The sequence below is a fragment of the Neoarius graeffei genome, chromosome 10, assembly GCF_027579695.1.
Source record: "Neoarius graeffei isolate fNeoGra1 chromosome 10, fNeoGra1.pri, whole genome shotgun sequence".
NCBI classification, from domain to species: domain Eukaryota; kingdom Metazoa; phylum Chordata; class Actinopteri; order Siluriformes; family Ariidae; genus Neoarius; species Neoarius graeffei.
The window spans coordinates 61,781,103-61,806,087 of record NC_083578.1 but is presented as its reverse complement, the minus strand read 5'-3'; the positions used below and the strand labels follow the sequence as shown (position 1 = coordinate 61,806,087).

Genomic DNA, 24,985 nt, shown 5'->3' with positions numbered 1-24,985 from the left:
GGAATGTTATGCATGCGATGGAAATCACTACAAACCGTCATTTTCTGCTGGAAACCAATGTCCAGTAAGTCCATACGGTTGTAGTGGATATTGAAGTCCGGTACAGATGAACAACACGCAAAAATACACACAAAAAACATAAACGTGCACAGGTAGGGAGAGCTTGTAGCCGCAGCCGTTGTAGTAGAATTGTATATAGTAGGGTTTTCCAGAAGAAAAGGTAGAAGTAGAAGGCGGAATATGGCGTTTGACCGACAAGATGGCGTCTGTCACAATCTGGATCGGCTGTGACGTCACATGCAAGTGCTCCATATACAGATGATCCGCTCACAAGTTAAGAGACCTGGAGCATTTTGCAAGGAGTGGAGTAAATTGCTAGGTCAATATATTTTGGCAAATAATTGGGTAGTTTTTTCTTTTCTTCTAAAATGTTTCTATATGCGTTTCATATGAATTTTGTTGGTTGCTATATCATAATAAATGTGGAAAAAGATCTGACGTGATTTATCTTGGTTTAATTTTTTACATCACAAAACCCTACTATTTTAACAGGGGTGTGTATACTTTTTCATATCCACTGACGTTTATCATAAATAATTAAAAATGCACATTTTACCTGTCAAATAAAAAATATATGAATTTTAATGACTAGCTTACATATCATCTTGCCTGTTGCTAAATGTATGACTTTAACGTATGTGCTACCTGGTATCTGTTAGATAAGACAAAAAGGCAAATATATATCTAACATGATGACGTTGCCCTACAGTATGGATGGCTTTAAAGTCGTCAAGCTGAATGAAGTTGTGCGTCAAATGGACATGGTGATCACATGCACAGGTAGTTAACAGCTTGTGTGTTTTTCCATGTTGTTCCACTGCAACATCCAGTGCTGTTGTCTCTTGTGATTTGCACCTTTTAGTCAGAGCTTGATCATAGCACTCGATGTTGTTGCTTCCAGCCTTTTAAGCGTCCTTGTTGACTATAGTGTTTGTTTGAACTGTCTAAGGAACTAGTATTTGTGCTCGTTGTCATGAGCTGGGAAAGGTGAAGAGGGGGTCACTGCCATTTCGACTGGGAGAGTATTTGCATCAAATAGGAAGCACTTTATAATATATATGTCAAAGTGTGCACTTGTATCCAGTGGCAGCGCTTCCATGTATCAGCTGTTCAGCAAATTTTAATCTTAATAATGTCCTCATTCACAACTCCATACAGTTCAAATTCTGTTGAAATACTAATCACCTCTTTTGAGTGACTAGTGATTTTTTATTTTTTTTTAAATGTTGCTGTTTGACAGGTATAAGCCAATGCTCCACTGATTTGAACACCTTTCTGCTGCAAGCCCCATGAAGCGCTGTTATTGCACCTAGTGATCAAAAATGGGAACGGCAACACTAGGAAGTGCTAATAGAGGTCCACTGGGGCATGAATTATGCTGTCCCATGCTCAGGGGAGACTGCTAATGACAGGGTTGCCAGGGTTGCAGTTTTTATGCCAGATTGGGCTATTTAAAAATACTCCCAACCACCAAGATCTTGATGAGAACAGCACCTTTTGTAATGAACACAATTGAACAAATGTATGTCAAAAACAAACTGCTAGACTGTGTGCTGGATGACTGTGTGCTGCTGACAACATATTATGGGGTTCTTGTGAAAATTCGCTGGTTACAGACCTGCTGCACAAGTCAACCGTGATAGCCTGTCGACTTTAGTTTTGTTTGAAGCTATATTGTTATTAATGTCATCCTGCCACCACTCAAGTTCTGGTCACAAGCCACTGCTGCTTATATCTGCACTTAAAAGATGTACGATATTGTTTCCTCAGTCAAGTTCAAGAAGGGTGATTGCATTTGTTTCCATAGGAAATAAAAACGTAGTAACCCGAGAGCAGCTGGATCGTATGAAGAACGGCTGCATTGTGTGTAATATGGGCCATTCGAACACAGAGATTGATGTGGTGAGTTAAAGAGAAGCCGTTATATCGCATTACGCACCTACACCCATCCATATGTCTTTTTGTACTTACTATAGCGGATATAAAAGCAAACCCACCCCATACCTGTTGTGTTTGCCTGACAAATTCAGAACAATACGCAGCGAGACTCTTTTCAAGCAAGCCTGGTGTTCATAGTGTGTAGGTGAAATGCACATCAAGAGCTAAGCAAGTGTGAGCATGTGGGATTAAAGGACTTTAATTAAACAGTCTGAAAGCCTTTTTTCTGGCTGTTTCTTTGTTCAACATTTATACTAACTCCTTTTCCAGAAAAGTTGGGATGTTTTCCAAAATGCAATGAAAACAAAAATCTGTGATTTTGTTAATTTACATGAACCTTTTATTTAACTGACAAAAGTACAAAGAAAAGATTTTCAGTAGTTTTACTGACCAACTTAATTGTGTTCTGTAAATATGAAGGAAGTGAGAATGTGATGCCTGCAACACACTCAAAAAGTTGGGACAGAGGCGTTATTACCATTTGTATTACATCACCGTTCCTTTAATAACACTTTTTAATCATATAGGAACTGAGGACACTAATTGTTGCAGTTTTGCAGTTGGAATTTTTGTCTGTTCTTGCTTGATACAAGACTTCAGCTGCTCAGCACTCTGCATCATGATGTTCTCAATAGGAGACAGATCTGGACTGGCAGCAGGCCAGTCAAGCACATGCACTCTGTGTCTACAAAACCACGTTGTTGTAATCCATGCAGAATGAGGCTTGGCATTGTCCTGCTGTAATAAGCATGGATTTCCCAGGAAGAGACGTTGCCTTGATGAATGTCTCTCTAAAATCCCAGTATATGCCTCTGCATCAATGGTACCTTCACACACGTATATCTTACCCATGCCGTGGGCATTGATGCACCCCCATGCCATCACAGATGCTGGCTTTTACGCCTTTCTCTGATAACAAACTGGATTGTCGTGTTCACCTTTGACACTGAGAACTCAATGTCCATTTTTCCTGAAAACAAGCTGAAATGTGGACTTATCTGACCACAGAACACGTTTCCACTGTCTTTCGATCCATCTGAGATTAGTTCGGGGCCAGAGAAATCGGTGGTGTTTCTGCATACAATTGATGAATGGCTTCCTCCTTGTAATACAGTTTCCGGTTGCATTTCTGGATGCAGCAGTGGACTCTGTTAAGCGACAACAGTTTTTTCAGGTAGTCCTGAGCCCATGTGGCTATATTTGTCAAATTAGCATAAGGGTCATTCCATGTCAATTCACACAAATGCCCAAAACCTCCCCAGTGACACCTCTTCAATTTGCCTTATTTTTATTTTCTTAGTGCCTTATGATGTCAAATGAAAGAATCCAAAATTTTAGCTTCCTAGCTCGAACGTTTTTTTGAGTTATGGCCCTTCAAAGTTTGGGTGCCACGCCCACTTTTGGGGTCCGGGAATTGTACACTTAATTTGCAAGCATTTTTGGAGGCCCATATCTTTTTGTTCTAAGGGGAATATAGACCTGTAAATTGCTATATCTATGTATTCTGGCCCTGTCTGTCTGATTCTGCACCTAAAAATAGCACAAGTTTACTAACTTTAGAGAGATTAACCCCTTAAAAGTGGATTTTTTTTTTTAATGACAATTTTTTTTTTTTGACATTTCAGGGGTCCATATCTTGGAAAGTTTTTGTGTTGATAGGGTTTAAACTGATTTATCATATTTGGGAACTCTACTGTGTACTTAGAGTTTCAGGGCACTCAGAGCTTTGGTGGGGTACAGGAGGGCCCCAAATATGGCTTCGGGACAAAATTACCGTTTGGTACGTCCTGCTTCAGGCCATTAGTTGGCCATGTGGGCACATGGTGACTGGAATGAGCCTTTAACCCTATCAACAGACACCTTTTATCAAACTTTTAAGCCAATAAAAACTTTGATTATCCAACTCCTTCAATATAAAATAAGCATTTGTATATGGTACTATTTTTGCATATTTTCTGAAAAATCCTAAATCCGGAAAGTAGGTCAACTGTTGTTTTGACTGCCTGTTCATGTTTAAGGTAGTAAAAGCACACCCATATAGTGATTTTAATCTATGGGAAGATTATTTATACCCAATACCCCATTAGTTATATTGACAATTACAAGGGATAAACCCTTTCCTGGCTGTTTCACGATGCTGTTTTTTTTACATTTGACACCTTTCCCTGTATCCAACCAAACTCTGACCACTATACACTTAATAGTTAAATGCATCTTTCAAACAGGAAAGGGAAAGATGCAAACAAGGGGATGATCCCAAGAAAAACAATCCTGGTTGCTTTACTACATTTGTTCTGACATCCGATCTGGAAGTTAAACCTAGACTCATCAGGTTTTTTTTTTTTTCAAGAAAAGGGGAAGGGGCCCCTCGCCACTCATGTGGGGAAAATTAGCACATCAATTAGTAAAAAGGGGAAATACTAATTGATATGCTAATTTTCCCCACATGAGTGGCTCGGGGCCCCTTCCCCTTTTCTTGAAAAAAAAAAACCTGATGAGTCTAAGTTTAACTTCCAGATCGGATGTCAGAACAAATGTAGTAAAGCAACCAGGATTGTTTTTCTTGGGATCATCCCCTTGTTTGCATCTTTCCCTTTCCTGTTTGAAAGATGCATTTAACTATTAAGTGTATAGTGGTCAGAGTTTGGTTGGATACAGGGAAAGGTGTCAAATGTAAAAAAAAAAAACAGCATCGTGAAACAGCCAGGAAAGGGTTTATCCCTTGTAATTGTCAATATAACTAATGGGGTATTGGGTATAAATAATCTTCCCATAGATTAAAATCACTATATGGGTGTGCTTTTACTACCTTAAACATGAACAGGCAGTCAAAACAACAGTTGACCTACTTTCCAGACTTAGGATTTTTCAGAAAATATGCAAAAATAGTACCATATACAAATGCTTATTTTATATTGAAGGAGTTGGATAATCAAAGTTTTTATTGACTTAAAAGTTTGATAAAAGGTGTCTGTTGATAGGGTTAAAGGCTCATTCCAGTCACCATGTGCCCACATGGCCAACTAATGGCCTGAAGTAGGACGCACCAAACGGTAATTTTGTCCCGAAGCCATATTTGGGGCCCTCCTGTACCCCCACCAAAGCTCTGAGTGCCCTGAAACTCTCTAAGTACACAGTAGAGTTCCCAAATATGATGATAAATCAGTTGAAACCCTATCAACACAAAAACTTTCCAAGATATGGACTCCTGAAATGTCAAAAAAAAAATTGTCATTAAAAAAATCCACTTTTAAGGGGTTAATCTCTCTAAAGTTAGTAAACTTGTGCTATTTTTAGGTGCAGAATCAGATAGACAGGGCCAGAATACATAGATATAGCAATTTACAGGTCTATATTCCCCTTAGAACAAAAGATATGGGCCTCCAAAAATGCTTGCAAATTAAGTGTACAATTCCCGGACCCCAAAAGGGGGCGTGGCACCCAAACTTTGAAGGGCCAAAATTCAAAAACAGTTCCAGCTAGGAAGCTAAAATTTTGGATTCTTTCTTTTGACATCATAAGGCACTAATAAAATAAATATCAGGCAAATTGAAGAGGTGTCACTGGGGAGGGTGTGTGAATTGACATGGAATGACCCATAATGGTTTCTCAGACAGTGCCGCCTGAGGGCTCGAAGATCACGCACATTCAACAGTGATTTCCGACCTTGCCCTTTATGCACCGAGATGTCTCCAAAATCCCTGAATCTTTTGACAGTAGTTTATGTACTGTAGCTTTTGAAAGACTTAAAAGTTTGCATTGAGAAATGTTCTTTTTGAATTGACTCACAATTCTCTCACGAATTTTGGCACAAAAGAGTGAGCCACGACCCGTCCTTGCTTGCAAAGACCGAGCCTTTGGTGCTGCTCCTTTTATACACGATCATATTACCGATTAATCTGCTTATTGTGGAATCTTCCAGAATGGAGTTACTTGAATATCCTATCAACTTTTCAGTCTTATTTTGCCTCTGTGCCAACTTTTTTTTTTTTGAGCAAGTTGCAGGAATCAAATTCTAACTTTGTTTATATTTACAAAATACAATTAAGTTGGTCAGTAAAACTATTGAAAATCTTTTCTTTGTACTTTTGTCAGTTAAATAAAGGTTCATGTGAATTAACAAATCAGATTTGTTTTTATTGCATTTTGGAAACTATTTGAACTTTTCTGGAAATGGGATTAGTAATAAAATGTGTAAATAATAAACTTCTATATCCACATTTTTGTTTTGGGCTTTAAGATTTGGGGGGGGGGGGGGGTCCTGTTGTGTTATATCTTGGTGAGACTCAAATGTCCTTACAAGGATAGGAATATCTGAAAGTTTTGAACTTCTGGGGACATTTGGCTGGTCCCCATCAGAACTGCTTTTGCTCTTAGAAAAACAAATTAAGAATTAAAATAGCCATATAATTTCCTTTTGGTTACAGAGGTCAATGTTAGGGTGTGGCATAGCATTAATTCGCAGCATTAACAGGTACATGAATGTAAGGCCCTCATAAGCATAGTAAGACAAACGTGTGTGTGTGTGTGTGTGTGTGTACACATGCATTGCTGATGTTCTCAATAACTAGGCAAGCCTCAGGACCCCGGAGTTGACGTGGGAGAGAGTGCGCTCTCAGGTGGACCATGTCATCTGGCCTGATGGGAAAAGGGTCATCCTGCTGGCAGAGGTGCTTCATCATTTCTCTTTTATCTTTCAGTAATATACCAGAAATGTCCTGAACGGCTGAAGGAAATGACTCATTATATTCTGCTTTCAGGGACGCCTTCTGAACTTGAGCTGCTCCACCGTGCCCTCATTTGTGCTTTCCATCACGGCTACAACACAGGTTTCATACAGACATTTTAATGAATGGTAGTAACAACATAAAGCTATTAAAAGACTGACTCTGGATCTTAATATATCTGTGGGTTTTAGGCTCTTGCACTAATCGAGCTGTACAATGCACCAGAGGGCCGCTACAGACAGGATGTTTATCTGCTGCCCAAAAAGATGGGTAAAACCAGCATTACTGGACAAGCGCTATATATATATATATATATATATATATATATATATATATATATATATATATAAAATGCCAAAACTGTGAAACAAATATGAAATTGTGTGTGTGTGTGTGTTTCAGATGAATATGTGGCTAGTTTGCATTTGCCCAACTTTGATGCTCATCTTACAGAACTGTCAGATGAACAGGCCAAGTATATGGGCCTTAATAAGAATGGACCTTTTAAACCAAACTATTACAGGTAACCGCATTAATCTCAGTAATACTATTAAGTACAACATACTTGGTGCCATTTAGTTTTTCACTATATTTGCTAAACATTTCATAGAAAGCAGTAAGAGGAAAATATGTATTTGTCTCCCCCTACTGTTTCAAAAAGACATTTCTTTTATTATTCATGACCTAGGACAGTATTTTACTACAATTTGTAAAGGTCCAATTGCATAAGATTCTTTGCCTACAAATGTCCATATAAGCAACTAACATGACTGAATTTTGACAACTGGTACATTTTAGTGTTTAACCATTAATAATTAGCTTATCGCTAAAAATAAGTAAACTGGTTGTTTTGTTTCATAGTAGTGCTTCACGTTACCACTTTGACTACCGTAGTGCCATGGACTCTGAACAGTTGAGAAACTTAAATTTTGAATTTATTGAAGAGAGAATAAATGTATACTTTTTTTTTTAAAAAAACAAGCTACAGTACTGTGCGAAACTCGTAGGCACATGTAAAGAAATGCTGTAGACCCAAATGGCTCAACAATGATGAAATGAAATGTTTCAACATTTAAAAAAAAAAAAAAATACTATAAGCAGTAAGTCATAGTAAATGAAACAAAGTCAATATTTGGTGTAAGATGACCCTTTGCTTTAAAAAAAGGCAGTCTCCGGTACACTGAGTGCAGTTTGATAAGGAAATGAGCTGTAGGTTTTACTGAGCATCTTGCAGAATCAGCCACAGTTCTTCTGGACACTGAGTGTCGCACTCGCTTCTTAATTTTGCACCAAAACCCAGCAGCCTTCATTGTTTTCTTTTTTAATCTGAAAAGTGCCCTCTTTCATGTAACATGCTGCTCAGATATGTCCCCCCCCCCGTAATGTTTAATTTTGTGCTGGAAAATGAACATGTGGAACTCTAAAATGTTTCTGTACTGACTCGATAATGTAGACGTCATAAAATAAAAACCTATAACAAAATTTGTATGGAAAAAAAATAAGGTGCCTAAGACTTTTGTGCAGTACTGTATGTTGTCAGTTCTATAATCAGACCAGAGACGGTAAATATGATGAAAATTATCTAAATACTGTCTGTGAAATCTCTCCTCTGTCTGACCTGCTGGCTCTAGTCCTGGAGGTTCTGGTTTGATGACCTACCTTCAGCTAAATAATTTGCATAAATGCGTGAGAGTGTAATAAGCCACACCAGAGGATCTGCTGAGATGGTTCATCTTTAGAAAAGTAGAGTAGCTGAATTACAGATTTTTTTTTCATACGTTTATCATATCTGGCACAAGTAATTGTTTCAAGTACTCAGTTTAGTCTAGAACTGACATACTGGGTGAGCATCCAGACCGCAGCCTGACTTACAACTTTTACATTTAGTGTTTGTCATATCAGAGGAAATGGGTCAAATAGGTTACACCATATGCAGCACTAGAATATAATAATAATAATAATAATAATAATGTGCTTACATTTGCAGATATTAGTTTGTACGAGTCACAAAGACCTTCATCAGGAATGAAGCGACCTGCATTATCCAACGAGCCAAGAGATTTATTTTCTATTTACTGTCCATTTCTAAAAGAAAAACTTGATTTTAAGTGAATGTTCTTAGAGTGTCCTTAGACACCCAATAATAGATTGTCATAGCTATACTTATACTCTTCTAGCACTTCATTAGAGTAACTTATTCTGTATGGAATTATCTTTAAATCACATTATAAGAGAACCATATATTTTAAATTGTGCCATGTATGGGTGGTGGTGAAGAGTTTTTGGGAGCATGTTCCTGGGAATAATCCTATTTTTCACTTTGTCATTTCAATGCTTATATTATACAGCGCCTTCCACCATTATCGTCCCCCTTGTAAAGCTTAGTATAAAGGGGATGAAATGCACCTTTGGTGAAGTAGCTTCATCTCACACTGGAAAAAAAAAAAAAAGAGAGAAAAAAAAATCCAACCTTTAATTGAAATTAATTTATTCAGAGAAAAACAAATCCCTCATCAAGAAATAATTATTTTCAACAAAAACACATGTTCCACTATTATTGGCAAACCTGCATTGAATACTTTGTACAACCTCCCTTTGCCAGTAAAACAACACTGAGTTTTCTACTATAACATTTAAGGTTGGAGATACAGAGCAGGGCATCTGAGACCGTTCGTCTTCACGCAATCTCTCCACATCACCCAGGCCCCCTCTTCAACTCACCCCACAGGTTTTCAGTGGGGTTCGGGTCAGGGGACTGAGATGGCAAAAGCAGGAGCTTGATTCTGTGCTCAGTTAACCATTTTTGTGTTGATTTGGACATGTGCTTCGAATCGTTGTCCTGCTGGAAGATCCAATGACGACCCAGTTTTAGTTTCCTGGCAGGGGCAGACAGATATTGATAAAAAAATGTCCTGGTATTTCAGGGAGTCCATGATGCAATGTACCCAAACAAGGTTTCCAGTGTCTTTGGAGGAAAAACAGACCCAAAACTTCCACTATATTTTACAGTTAGGATCGGGTTCTTTTCATTATAGCCATCCTTCTTTTTATACCAAACCCACCTTGAGTGTTTATTGCCACAAAGCTCCATTTTTGTTAAATCAGGCCATGGAACACGGTTCCAGTCAAAGTTGTAGTAGTGTTTCTCAAACTTTAGGCATTTACATTTGTGGTTAAGTGACAGGTTTTTTTCTTTTTCTTTTCCTCTCTCTGGCAAACCATATCAATAATCTATTGGCATGGAGGTGACATCTGATGGTGGTTTTGGGGACCCCCAAGGTTTTACAACAGTGATGCTTGGAGGGTTTGGGGTTTTTTTTTTTTTTGCTTCTCTTACCCTCCTCCTCACTGTGCAGGGGGACAAAATAAACTTGGGTCCTCTTTCAGGCAAGTATGTGACAGTTCCAGTTGGTGTCCACTTTTTTATTATTGACCTAACAGTAGAAATGGATATTTTCAAGCGAGTAGCTGTTTTTTTTTTTTTTTTTTTTTAATAACCATTCCCTGACTTATGAAGGTCAGCACACGTCTCTCTCGTTTGGTTTGTGTGTTCTCTTATCTTTCCCTTGCTGATGAATGACTAAGTGAATTTGGCTTAAGTGTCACCTCATATTTGCACCCCATTTAATCAGGAAGTCATGGATTACAGCTTGAAAGCCTACACACTCCAATCAACTCAATGTACAGTTTAAATGGGAAACATGCTTCAGTTACATGGTTTTCACTATAATTTCTCTGGGTGCCAATAATAGTGGCACATGTGTTTTGTGTTGAAAATGATTATTTCTTGATGAGGGATTTGTATTTCTCTTAATGAAATTATTTCAATTAGAGGCTGGATTTTTCTCATTTTTTTCAACGGGAGATGAAGCGACTTCACCAAAAGGTGGATTTTTTTCGAACTCTTTTTACTAAACTTTACAAGGGCTGCCAATAATCGTGGAGGGCACCGTTTGTGTTATAGGAGTAATCTTTATGCGAATGGAAAACCAAAAATGTTGCCACACTGAATTGTGAACCCATTATTATGTTGTAATTATGAATCATCTACCTGACAATACACTTTCTGTGAATCAAATATTGACAAAGCCATCTTTAGGTGTCTGGTTTTTTGTTTGTTTGTTTTTTGTTTGTTTGTTTTCAAATAATTGCTAGCACTTCGTCTAATTTATCATTTTAATATGCAAACAATTTCATTTTTTTCTTCCTGAATTATAAATGTTTTTAAAAACATTACATGAGAGATCTACAGAATGATTTCAGGCCTACTTTGTCTTTACTGTATGTATTACTCCTAGGGCTCGACTGCTCAGATACTGTATACTTGTTGTACACACTGGGGGTATCAGAACAATTCATAGCTTGCATGTCCTTTATACACAGCTTCCTTCAACTTTTTAAATATTTGGTGGCCTTTGATAAACTTTTATTCCTTTTCCCCTAATTACACTAGCACAGTAGGAGTAATATAATGGTAATAATCAATTACTATTAGTCATGAGTCATAATTATTTAGGCTGTATACAGAAATCAGCCAAGCAATTATTTTAATGTTGACTTTTATGTAAAGTGTATGAAATTTTACTAGCAGACATTTTGCAGTACACAAACAAATATATAAAATCACTGTAATGATCATAAACAAATATCACTGTGATTGAGTAGGCCTGCATATTTATCGACCAGTTCTTGTGGTGTTTTTTTTCTTGTATTAAATAACATTCCCTGCCTTGTATATCATTAAATGTTTGTTCTGTTCCAAATCTGAATGTCATTTCTGATCTTTATTTATATTCTATTTACTGTCCATTTGTAAAAAGAAAACTTAATTTTAAGTGAATATTATTCTTATTTGTACAAATTAGACTATGATATTCAGTGAAACAATTTGTATTGTTTTTCATCACTTCACATCAAAATATAAAATGTGAACTAGGATACAAAAATATCATAAAACACAGCAGTGGAGTGATTGGTGTTTTGAATGTTGCTGAGAATCCGTAATGAGCCTACAGCAGCAGCTGCTGCTTATGACTTCATTAAAGGCTGAAGAGGGGAGCAAAACATCCTGATCTTTATCTCGGTGGAGAAGACTTTAACCATGACATGGTCAACCATTTTGTGGAGGAAGAGAAAACACAAGATTGGCATCGGCTGTCAAGAGCACAAAGAGAACCATAACTTATAAATTGAGTGACTTGATTTTTATACCTCCGTCACTGCTTGGAAGAACTGAGATCTTTTTAGAAGCACCACTTACCCAGTAGAATAAACCTTGAGAGATGCCCCCCCCCAATCTTTTCCACTTACACAACCAAACCAGCCAAGCATCCTAACGTGGGTCTGTGAAGGGAGAAAGCCATAATTGAAGATAACTTTCAGTATGTTTGTACTTGGAGGTATTCCTCAGAACTGCATTGTGTACCCTATTTAAACAACCCCAATTCCAAAAACGTTGGAACGCTGTGAAAACTGTAAATAAAAACAGAATGTGATAATTTGCAAGTCATGGAAACCCTACATTTAATTGAAAATAGTACAAAGACAACATATCAAATGTTGAAACTGAGAAATTTTGTTTTTTATTTGCTAATTTTGAATTTGATGTCAGCAACACATTTCAGAAAAGTTGGGACAGGAGCAACAAAAAGTTGTGTAGTGCTAAAACACCCCCCCCCCCCCCCCCCCCCCCCAATTTGGTTGATTGGCAACAGGCCAGTAATATGATTGGGTATAAAAAGAGCATCCCAGAGAGGTGGAGTCTCTCAGAAGTAAAGATGGGGAGGGGTTCACCGCTCTGTGAAAGACTGCATGGGTAAACAGTGCAACAGTTTAAGTTCCTCAATGTAAAATTGCAAAGAATTTGAGGATCACATCATCTATGGTACACTATCATTAAAAGATTGAGAGAATCTGGGGAAATCTCTGTATGCAAGAGACAAGGCTGAAAACTGACATTGGATGCCTGTGATCTTCAGGCCCTCAGGCGACACTGCATTAAAAGCAGACACGTGTCTGTTGTGGAAATCACTGTATGGGCTCAGGAACACTTCAGAAAATTATCGTCTGTGAAAACAGTTAATTACTGCATCCACAAATGCAAGTTAAAACCATGTATAAACAATATCCAGCAACATTGCCACCTTCTCTGGACTTGAACTCTTTTACGATGGACTGAGGTGAAGTGGAAAATTGTCCCAAGGTCTGACAAATTAAAAGTAGAAATTCTTTTTAGAAATCATACACCACATCCTCCAGGCTAAAGAGGAGAGGGACCATCTGGCTTGTTATCAGTGCACAGTTCAAAAGCCAGCATCTGTAATGGTATGAAGGTGCATTAGTGCACATGACATGGGTCGCTTGTACATCTGGGAAGGCATCATTGATGCTGAATGATATATACACGTTTCAGAGCAATATGCTGCCATCCAGACAAAATCTTTTTCAGGGAAGGCCTTCCTTCTTTCAGCAAGACAATGCCAAACCGCTTTCTGCACATATTAAAACTGCTTGGCTCTGTAGTAAAAGAGTCCGGGTGCTAAACTGGCCTGCCTGCAGTCCAGACCTGTCTCCCATTTAAAACATTTGGCACATTATGAAGCACAAAATACGACAAAGGACACCCCGAACTGTTGAGCAGCTGAAATTGTATATTAGGCAAGAATGGGACAACAGTTATCTTTCAAAACTACAGCAATTGTTCTCCTCAGTTCCCAAACATTTACAGTGTTGTTAAAAGTAGAGGTGATGCAACACAGTGGTAAACATGTCCCTGTCCCAACTTTTTTGAAATGTGTTGCTGACATAAAATTCAAAATGAGCATATATTTTTCAAAAAACAATAAAATGTCTCAGTTTCATTTGATATGTTGTCTTTGTACTCTTTTAAATGAAATATAGGGTTTCCATGATTAGCAAATTATCACATTCTGTTTTTATTTATAGTTTACCTAGCTTTTTTTTTTTTTTGGAATTGGGGTTGTATAATGTTTTTGATACTGATGCCAGTGGACAAGAGCAGTGGCAAAGAGAACAATATTACAGTCATCGATGATGAGGGTTATTTGAGCAAAGAAGCAACTGAGAAAATAGCACAGATCCAGAAATATGGCAGCTGCTGTAGATGTGGACAAATACAGATCTGAGGATGAGATGCCCAAGAGAGAAAATCGAACCCAACACAAAACTGGAATCTCATGTTTTTAAATGTGAAAAACAGCATCAAGGATGACAAGCTGTATGGGAAAGTTATTAATTGGTTGGAGAACAGTTAGTTGGCTGAGAAAGAACATAAGCTCCACCAGAGTGAACTTGAAAGTGTTGTTAATCCCATAATCTCTAAGGTGCCAAAGGACAGAGCACCTCCTATGGGAAGTTGTGGAGCTCAGGCACAGTGTGATACACAGGGCCCTACAATTAAAGAAGTGATTTGAGTTGATGGAAACTGTCTGTGTGGAGTTTCTGCTCTCCCTGTCTGCGCATGGGTTTCCTTCAGGTTCTCTAGTTTTCTCCCACCTCTCCAAAGATACGCAGGTATCAGCTGTAGGAAAAATTTCCCCAAGTTGTGAATGAGTGTGTGAATGTGTGTGAATGGTGCCCTGAGATGGACTGGCATCCCACACTGCAAAGACTGATATCTTAGCAAGTGAAAATATCTTGAAAATAGTTGAAACCATCTAGCGTTTCCTATTAGAAGAATACAAGACACTAATTCTGAGATTATTAAACCTAGTTCTAGATTGCAACCAACTTATTCTAAGATGTCTTACCAAGTAAAAATATCTGTCCATGCAGCAAGAGAATTTCACTACTCCTCAAATTCAGTTTTCAAATTTTTGCAGTGCATTCAGGATTAATTTTCCTGCGTTGCTTCCAGTGCTCCTGGATCCACCCATGACTAAAATAAAAATAATCTAAAGTGAATGACTGGAAATAATTTTCACAATTTAGAGAAAAACAATGTTGAATTACATTCGAAGTTACTATAAAATGTTCCTTATCTAACATTGGTGCAAAATGAGTCCCTCAACCAAACAACTTCATATCAAAACTAATCCTAAATCTGTATTGTTTGCACTAGATGGCACTGTAGGCCAACTTGGGTGCACCATCAGGAAAGTCTTGGAGGTGAAGGACAGATATACAGTAATTCTGAAAAATGATAATAATGATGGGCGGCACGGTGGTGTAGTGGTTAGTGCTGTCGCCTCACAGCAAGAAGGTCCGGGTTCAAGCCCCGTGGCCAGCGAGGGCCTTTCTGTGTGGAGTTTGCATGTTCTCCCCGTGTCCGTGTGGGTTTCCTCCGGGTGCTCCGGTTTCCCCCACAGTCCAAAGACATGCAGGTTAGGTTAACTGGTGACTCTAAATTGACCGTAGGTGTGAATGTGAGTGTGAATGGTTGTCTGTGTCTATGTGTCAGCCCTGTGATGACCTGGCGACTTGTCCAGGGTGTACCCCGCCTTTCGCCCGTAGTCAGCTGGGATAGGCTCCAGCTTGCCTGCGACCCTGTAGAACAGGATAAAGCGGCTAGAGATAATGAGATGAGATAATAATGATCTGTTTCAGGAGTAATATTAATCACTGGTGAATTTGAAACATATAGGCAGTACATATAGAAGTAGGCTACTTGTTGCATTTTTTTTTATTTTAAAAGGCACCAAATAATGCAACTCCCCCCAACAAACATTTCCTCCCTCCCTCCCTCTCTCTCTCTCTAATCAAGCAGTTTTCCAGACAGTCAAAACTGTCAGATATTCCTTTCCTTGAGAGAATATTTGGTCCCCACCAACACACACACACACACACTTCTAAGCTGTTTTGGACAATGACACTGTCCAGGATTGAATAGATAACTGAGTAGACTGAACATGTTTATCCATTTCACACAATAAATCTACGTATTTCCTGTTTTCGTTTTTCTTTGATGTTTTATTTGCATTACATTTATTTCTTGGTTTAATGAAACTGAATTTCATTTGCACAATCATTCTCATGGCGCCATGACCCAAGACAGGGACTGCTCAGAGTGCTCAATGCGCAGATGAACAAGGAAAATCTAATTAAGGATGGGAGATGGGGGGGTTAAAACATCAAATCTGTCTCAAAGCCAGTGAATTATTACTCCAGTCCAGCCATAGCCTCAAGGTTAGAGAAGCAGCTTTAGGACCAAGAGGTCACCGGGTCGAGTCCCTAGACCAGCTGGAAGGGCTGAAGTGCCCTTGAAGAAGGCAGCTAACCCCGAGTGAGATGTGCTCACATCTCAGATGGGTTAAATACAGAAAAATAAATAATTAAAAAAAAAATCACTGTGCTCTAATGTGCATGTGAGAAATAAAGGCTTAAAATCCCACCTTATTCCACTGATTACTTTTTTTTTCCTTCATGTGACGAGATGTGTGAATCATGAACTCATGAAGAGCTGTATCTGGGATGATCCATATAGACTCATTAACAAATGCTCCATGTCGATGATTAATCTTAATTCTCCCTTTTGACACAGGAGGGAAAGGGTTAATTCGCTGTTGCCGATGCTCAACCCGTCCCTCTGGGCTGGGGCTGTGCTGAGGGAGGATACTTGAGGAGATGCAACAGATCTCAAACCCAACAAACTGCCACCGACCCATCCTTCTCCTTCCCAGACTGAACACCAAACCAGGGAGGACTTTAATCTCGCAGGTTGAAGACCATCGTTGCATTTCTTCAAACTTGGACACATGCTTTAGGCATTCAGAGACAATGCAAATGCAGGAAGGTGAGCATCCTTTATGATTTTTTCTTTTCCCATTCAAGTTGCACAGAAAATACTTTAAAACGGTAAATTGTAGCATAACGAGGTTGAACGTTATGGCTCGAAGTTTCACACGCATCGACGGTTCTGCTTTACTGAAGTGGATCAAAAACAAACAAACAAGCAAACAAGAAAACAAGGTGGTGTTATTTGAGGTCGGGAAATGTCCATATATATATATGGCGTTTGATGGCTTTGTTTGATTGAGACCTTTGCTTATCCTTTGATCTTTTTAATATTATTGTGCCACGTTTATTAGGTTAGATTATTAGATCATTATAAGACATTGTGTGCGCAGCAACAAGCCAAAGTTTCCATCCTGATCTCGAGCTTCTGGCTGTGTTGCAGGCGGTGTTCTTGGATAACAGGTGGTTTGTCTTGTCTTGGAGGCCTTAATGACCGTGATGCCGCACTCACGACACCGGTGTCGATAACAGCAAGTCTTTCTACGAGTTGCACTTGTTTTGTGATGCTCTAAAATCAGATCAGGGAGTGACCGGCGGCTCGCCTCTCCATCCAAATCTATGATCAGCTCGGTGTGTGTTTCGTCTTACCGCGGGCGCAAGTCGGGCAACAAACCTCCGTCCAAATCATGTCTGAAGGAAGAGATGGCCAGGGCCGAAGACTCGGACAAGATCATCCTGAACGTCGGCGGCACGCGCCACGAGACGTACAAGAGCACGCTTAGAAGTATCCCTGGCACGCGCCTCGCCTGGCTGGCCGAATCGGAAGCGCAGCTGGACTCCAGCGCGGAAGCGGGACAAACACCCGCCACCAACGAGCTATTCTTCGACAGACACCCGGGCATCTTCGCCTACGTGCTGAACTACTACCGAACCGGTAAGCTTCACTGCCCGGCGGACGTGTGCGGACCGCTGTTCGAGGAGGAACTTGCCTTCTGGGGCATCGATGAGACAGATGTTGAGCCATGCTGCTGGATGACGTACCGGCAGCACCGCGACGCTGAGGAGGCGCTGGATATCTTTGAGCCGCCCGATCCTGAGGACACCGACGACGATCGGGACGTACCGCGGCGCTTCGGGATCGAGGACTGTCCCGAGCGCTCCAGAGGCTGCTTTGAAGTTTGGCAGCCCAAAATCTGGGCTCTCTTCGAGGACCCGTACTCATCCCGTGCCGCCAGGGTAAGAGCTCCATCCTTCAAACAAACCCACAGGGTGGTGATCACTCATCCAGACCATGCATATCCATCCATCCATTATTATCCTGTTCTACAGGGTCGCAGGCAAGCTGGAGCCTATCCGGGCGAAAGGCGGGGTACACCCTGGACAAGTCGCCAGGTCATCACAGGGCTGACACATAGACACAGACAACCATTCACACTCACATTCACACCTACGCTCAATTTAGAGTCACCAGTTAACCTAACCTGCATGTCTTTGGACTGTGGGGGAAACCGGAGCACCCGGAGGAAACCCACGCGGACACGGGGAGAACATGCAAACTCCGCTCAGAAAGGCCCTCGCCGGCCACGGGGCTCGAACCCAGAACCTTCTTGCTGTGAGGCAACAGTGCTAACCACTACACCACCGTGCCGCCCGCATGTGTAATAGAGGAAATAATTTGGCTTCTGACAAAAAGACAAAGAGGCATCAGTGATTAATAAACCATTGAGTGATTGATGAAAGGTTTTAGGATTATAGTAGGTTAGTAGTTACTTCGACCTTTTAGACACACGTTCAAAATACCTCACGCACCTAAAGAGCCGCTTCGAGCAACAGGTGTTGTGTTGCCGCAAACAGAGTCCGGTTTAGGCTGCTCTTCAACTTGGACTGAACTTTATATATAATTGATTACAAACAAACATCAGATAACATGAATATCATTCTTCAGTTAATACCACTGATGGATATATTTGCCAGCATTAATAATGTAGATCCATGAGTATCTTTATTGCAATCACTAATAAATAGTACTAAGAAATACTACATACATTTTCCAGTGATTACAAATTCTATTAATTAATGAACAAGCCATTGGATTTTTATAGTTACATTTAAATAATATTGGCTGGCATTGGGGCGGCACGGTGGTGTAGTGGTTAGCACTGTCGCCTAACAGCAAGAAGGTTCTGGGTTCGAGCCTAGCGGCTGATGGGGGCCTTTCTGTGTGGGGTTTGCATGTTCTCCCCGTGTCTACGTGGGTTTCCTCCGGGTGCTCCGGTTTCCCCCACAGTCCAAAGACATGCAGGTTAGGTTAACTGGTGACTCTAAATTGATCGTAGGTGTGAATGTGAGTGTGAATGGTTGTTTGTCTCTATTGCCGCTTTTCCACTACCAACGCGGCTGAGTCAGGCTGAGCCGTGCCGTGCTGAGTCGGGCTGAGTTGAGCTGAGCGGGGCTGTTGGAGTTGCGTTTCGACTACAACCGCGCTGAACCGTGCTGGCTGGAAGTGGGTGGACACATTGGGTGGAGTTAGCGAAAGTGGGTGGACGTCAGGTGATGTTGTTAGGCGGCGCAAACAGTGACATCAGTGAGCTTTTAAGCGGTAGTCTCACGACCCGGATAGTAAACAATAAACATGGAGGACATGGAGTCGTTAGTGTTGCTGGTCTTGGTTCTGTGGCTTGTTGTCACCGACAACGCCAACAGATACTGGCAAGAGCGTATAGATGAGGCGAGGCGCATAAGGCTTCATAATTCTCGTAATTCGTAATTCTCCTTCTTCCGGGTTTACGGTGTTTACAGATCCCAGCGTGCTCGCGGGGTGTGTGTGGGCATGTGAGGACACTCCTCCTCACCAATCAGTGCACAGGGGAGTGTCTCCTCACGCCCCTAGCCCCACTCGGCTCGGTTTGGCTCGCTTCAGCCCCACTCCAAAACCGTGCGAGTTTTGGGGGCTGAGCAGGGCTGAAGCGAGCTGAGTCGTGCTGTTCTTAGATAGTCGAAACGCGAGCCGTGTCGGGCTGAAGTGAGCTGAAGCGAGCTGAAGTGAGCTGAAAAAGGGTAGTGGAAAAGGGCCATATGTGTCAGCCCTGTGATGATCTGGTGACTTGTCCAGGGTGTACCCCGCCTCTCACCCATAGTCAGCTGGGATAGGCTCCAGCTTGCCTGCGACCCTGCACAGGATAATCGGCTACAGATAATGGATGGATGGATGGCATTGTGTGCTCTATCAGATATATTCCATTCAGCCAGTATAATATTGAATGAGTCGAAGACGAGTTCAATATCATGCTAGCTGAATGGAATATATCTGATATACCACAAAAAAAAGCCAGCCAATATTATTATTATTATTGTTGTACATACACATTCATTTTGGGTGTTCAGTGCATCTTTCTCTTTCAAAATTCTCTCAAATCTTCCGTATTCCATGACACTTCCTGGTGGCCATGTTTATTTACAAATTGTCACAGTCGCTCACTAGCGCAGAAGTTTTACGTCTCCGACGTGTGACATCATGTTGTCGTGACAACCATGCAATATCATAAACCATATTCAATGCTCATTCTCCATTGGGTAGAGTGACATAATACATACAATAAGTGATATGCTAACAATATTGCATGCTATCAAATGAAATGAATGAAACGTGCTAGAAGGGAATACAGTACATGTTTTTATTCCATCAATAAAGTGTCCTGCATGTATAATAATTAATGTTATGGAATATCTGCAGGGCAAGTTAGTTCCTCTTATCCTTTTACTCTGGAAAGAGTCCTTTGTCCTAAAGACTCTCTCATGATGGAAAACTTACTGACTGTTGCAAAGTGTGGACACAGATACTTCTTTACATAAATGTCCAAAAATAAAACTTCACCATGACGTAATACATTTTAAACATCTATTTATTTTTAGCCTGAGATTAGGCGAAGGATTTGCCATATATGTACATTTGAATGAGTTGTTACTGAAAAGGTGTACAGTATTCCTGTTATGACCAGAACGAGTGAAGTATCATGCCGTTATAGAAACTTAATCAACTTTTAATCAACAAAATTAATTAAAAAAATAACCAACACAATTACTCTTCTGATCTGAGTATTCAACTGCTCTGTGGTGTATTTTAGCACCTCCATGAGGAACAGTTAGAGTAACCTAGTTAGAGAACCATATTAGACCATTAGTTCTCTCCAGTATGAATCATTGTGTGGCAGTTTAATTGGTCTGAAGTTGCTTACAGTGCAAATGTTTGGAAGGATATTTTCTACAGCACATGACCACCACCTAAGAGTTTATATTTTCAGCCTTCTGCTTTTCATCTACTCTGACACACACCCAGGTACAGATAATGCAAATAGTTTGTCCGAGGGTAACTGTACCACCAAAAAAGACCTCACTACCTAAGTGAAACCTAAATATACATATAGACAAACCTGTCACTTATAACATTATTTCGATACTGACACACACATACACTGATTTAAAGTAATTTCTCCAGCTTTTCTTTGATAATGATGGCACCAAAATGTGCCTTTTTGGCCCTACCTAAAACACACAACTCAATGTATACTATGAATATGGACAAACACTATAAACATAATACAAGTGTATAGAATCATTTCCAAACATACTATTGTTTACAATGTTATTTCACCACCAACACTAACAGATATAGGTGCAATTTGTGTATTATATAAACGTGAGACCAAAATCTGACATTTGATCTGTGGTCCACATCCAGATTTATGGCTTTGCAAAGAAACTGGTCTACTTTTGTACACATTCTATGGTTGATCTCCCCCCTGTTGGCAGAGGTTGGACGTTCATCGTGTACTCCATTAATGATACTTATCTCCTTTAATGAAACAAGTAACCAGTAAGTGCAAAGGCTATATTGCACATTATGTGTTGCTGTTAATTATCTTCAGTAGCGTTACCCCAGTGAGTCATTATGGGTCTGGAGGTATTGACTACAATGTAATAAATTGATGTAACAGGCAAAAGTTTTAGAAATAGGGTAATGTAATTAGAGTAAATTGAATATCAGGGAAAATGTGTATTTATATTTATATTTTAGGACTTTGAGGAAAGAACTACAGAAAGTGTGCATGTGTGTGTGTGTGTGTGTGTGTGTGTGTGTGTGTGTGTGTGTGTGTGTGTGTTGAATAGTATTCAATTCAAATGAAGGCTAGTATATTATTTAAAAAATTATATATATATAAGGCGGGGCACACCCTTGACAAATCGCCAGATCATCGCAGGGCTGACATATACCCCTTTTCCACCAAATCAGTTCCAGGGCTGGTTCAGGGCTGGTGCTGGTTCACAACTCGTTCAACTTGCGAACCAGCTGAGAACCAGTTTGCTTTTCCATAGCTCGGGGTGCTAAGGGAAGCCACGTCATTATGTCACTGTATACGTCAGTTATGTCGCTGCGTTTGCATAAACCATGGCGTGAACATCGAAGCAACAACAACATGGAGAAGAAGAAGAAGCAGCAACAACAACAACAATAATGGATGACTGCTGCTTTACTGCATCCATGATATCTCGTTGCTTATTTAAAAATGGCGACCTTTCGCAGTCTTGCTATTGTTGTTGGTCTTAACAACTCTGCCCCCCTGCTGACGTAAGCGGTTCTTTCCTCTGGCCCAGCAAAGAGCTGGTGCTAGCCTGGAACCGGTTTTTCTGGCCCCAGAGCCAGTTCTTTGTCAGTGGAAACAGAAAACCTGGTTCCAAACTAAGCACTGGCCCTGAACCAGCCCTTGGTGGAAAAGGGGCAACAGAGACAAACAACCATTCACACTCACATTCACACCTACAGTCAATTTAGAGCCAACAATTAGCCTAACCTGCATGTCTTTGGACTGTGGGGGAAACCGGAGCACCTGGAGGAAAACCACACAGACACAGGGAGAACATGCAAACTCCACACAAAAAGGCCCCTGTCGGCCACTGGGCTCGAACCCAGGACCTTCTTGCTGTGAGGTGACAGTGCCAACCACTACACCACTGTGCCTCCATATACAGTGCTCAGCGTAAATGAGTCCACCCCCTTTGAAAAGTAACATTTTAAACAATATCTCAATGAACACAAACAATTTCCAAAATGTTGACAAGACAACATTTAATATAACATCTGTTTAACTTATAACGTGAAAGTAAGGTAAAATATAAACTTAGATTACACATTTTTCAGTTTTACTCAAATTAGGGTGGTGCAAAAATGAGTACACCCCACAACAAAAACTACTACATCTAGTACTTTGTATGGCCTCCATGATTTTTAATGACAGCACCAAGTCTTCTAGGCATGGAACGAACAAGTTGGCGACATTTTGCAACATCAATCTTTTTCCATTCTTCAACAATGGCCTCTTTTAGTGACTGGATGCTGGATGGAGAGTGATGCTCAACTTGTCTCTTCAGAATTCCCCAAAGAAAATAATTTCTTTCCACTGCAAAGGTGAAGGCTACAAGAAGATCAGCAAAGCTTTACTTATCAGTCAGAATACTGTAGCAAAAGTGGTACAAAAATTTAAGAAAGATGGAACTGCAACCATCTCACAGAGACGTCCAGGTCATCCACGGAAGTTAACACCTCGACAGGAGCGTCTTCTGATGAGAAGGGTCGAAGAAAATCGGCATGCAAGTTCACTGCAGTTATCTAAAGAAATAGAAAGCCAAACTGGGGTGACTATTTCCCGTGACACAATACGGCGTACACTGCAGAGGAATGGCATGCATGGATGCTGTCCACGAAAGAAGCCTCTCCTAAAGCCCAGGCACAAAAAAGCCCGCCTAGAGTTTGCCAGGGCCCATGCTGACAAAGATGAAGACTACTGGGACTCTATACTCTGGAGTGATGAGACCAAGATAAATGTTTTTGGAACTGATGGCTTCAAAACTGTATGGTGTTGCAAAGGTGAGGAATACAAAGAAAAATGTATGGTGCCTACAGTGAAACATGGTGGTGGCAGTGTCCTTATGTGGGGCTGCATGAGTGCTGCTGGTGTCGGGGAGCTGCATTTCATTGATGGCATCATGAATTCACAGACGTATTGCTCTATACTGAAAGAGAAGATGCTACCATCACTCCGTGCCCTTGGTCGTCGTGCACTTTTCCAACATGACAATGATCCTAAACACACATCTAAGGCCACTGTTGGATTTCTGAAGAAGAACAGGATGAAAGTGATTCAGTGGCCAAGCATGTCTCCTGATCTGAACCCAATCGAACACCTATGGGGAATTCTGAAGAGACAAGTTGAGCATCACTCTCCATCCAGCATCCAGTCACTAAAAGAGGTCATTGTTGAAGAATGGAAAATGATTGATGTTGCAAAATGTCGCCAACTTGTTCGTTCCATGCCTAGAAGACTTGGTGCTGTCATTAAAAATCATGGAGGCCATACAAAGTACTAGATGTAGTAGTTTTTGTTGTGGGGTGTACTCATTTTTGCACCACCCTAATTTGAGTAAAACTGAAGAATGTGTAATCTAATGCCGCTTTTCCACTACAAACGCGGCTGAGCCGTGCCGTGCCGAGTCGAGCTGAGCGGGGCTGTTGAAGTTGCATTTCGACTACAACCGCGCTGAACCGTGCTGGCTGGAAGTGGGTGGACACATTGGGTGGAGTTAGTGAAAGTGGGTGGACGTCACGTGATGTCGTTAAGCAGCGCAAACAGTGACATCAGTGACAGTGGCGGAACAAGTCAGAGCCGGGCCGGGGGCGGGGCAAATGACCGGGCCCTTTATTAAAGCTTATCATAACATCATTTTAGGCTACAAAATGTCCGCAACTGCGGTGTTTACCAATTTCAACACTACCGGGTGCAACTATGTTATTTAGTACATCAAGTCCTTCAAACGAACATGTAACTCAGAAACAAAAAACATTAGGATACTGTACATGGCTCATAATAAAACATCAATAGCCTATACTGCGCACATTATTTGAAGGGCATACGAATGAGCGCTCAGAGTGGTGACAGGAAGAGTCAGAAATAAAAGGAGGGCGGTGCAAACCTCACTGAATGCACTGTGTTTACCAATTTCAACACTACGGGGTGCAACTATGTTATTTTGTACATTAAGTCCTTCAAACGAACATGTAACTCAGAAACAAAAAAACATTAGGCGACATACTGTACATGGCTCATAATAAAACATCAATAGCCTACTGCGCGCATTATTTGAAGGGCATACGGCGAGCCTTGCGCTCCGCGAACTCGTCCACGATGCTCTGTATGTCACTGATTCAGTGATCTTTTAAGCGGTAGTCTCACGACCCGAATAGTAAACAATAAACATGGAGGACATGGTGTCGTTAGTGTTGCTGGTCTTGGTGCTGTGGCTTGTTGTCACCGACAACGCCAACAGATACTGGCAAGAGCGTATAGATGAGGCGAGGCGCATAAGGCTTCAGAAATTCTCGTAATTCATAATTATTCTTCTTCCGGGTTTGCGGTGTTTACAGATCCCAGCGCGCTCGCGGGGCGTGTGTGGGCATGTGAGGACACGCCTCCTCACCAATCAGTGCACAGGGGAGTGTCTGCTCACGCCCCCAA

At 40.7% G+C, this 24,985-nt stretch overlaps 2 protein-coding genes across 4 annotated transcripts in view; both read left to right on the top strand.

Moving 5' to 3' along the window:
* The window catches only part of ahcyl1 (adenosylhomocysteinase-like 1), an 82,161-nt gene extending 72,949 nt beyond the window's left edge, over positions 1–9,212 (top strand). For 2 of the 3 annotated variants that reach the window (XM_060932017.1, XM_060932019.1), the window contains 7 exons: positions 770–840; positions 1,868–1,962; positions 6,570–6,668; positions 6,759–6,827; positions 6,917–6,995; positions 7,128–7,248; positions 8,713–9,212. In XM_060932017.1, coding sequence (XP_060788000.1) covers positions 770–840; positions 1,868–1,962; positions 6,570–6,668; positions 6,759–6,827; positions 6,917–6,995; positions 7,128–7,248; positions 8,713–8,719 — 541 coding nt within the window. In that variant the 3' untranslated portion in view covers positions 8,720–9,212. Of the gene's footprint in view, positions 1–769; positions 841–1,867; positions 1,963–6,569; positions 6,669–6,758; positions 6,828–6,916; positions 6,996–7,127; positions 7,253–8,712 lie in introns of those variants that run through there. The other variant, XM_060932018.1, reaches the window with a different exon arrangement.
* Positions 9,213–16,349: 7,137 nt separating this feature from the next.
* kcnc4 (potassium voltage-gated channel, Shaw-related subfamily, member 4) overlaps positions 16,350–24,985 on the top strand; it is a 58,814-nt gene continuing 50,178 nt past the window's right edge. Inside the window, exons 1-2 of the mRNA XM_060932016.1 lie at positions 16,350–16,476; positions 16,861–17,654. Coding sequence (XP_060787999.1) covers positions 17,037–17,654 — 618 coding nt within the window. The 5' untranslated portion in view covers positions 16,350–16,476; positions 16,861–17,036. The remainder of the gene's footprint in view (positions 16,477–16,860; positions 17,655–24,985) is intronic.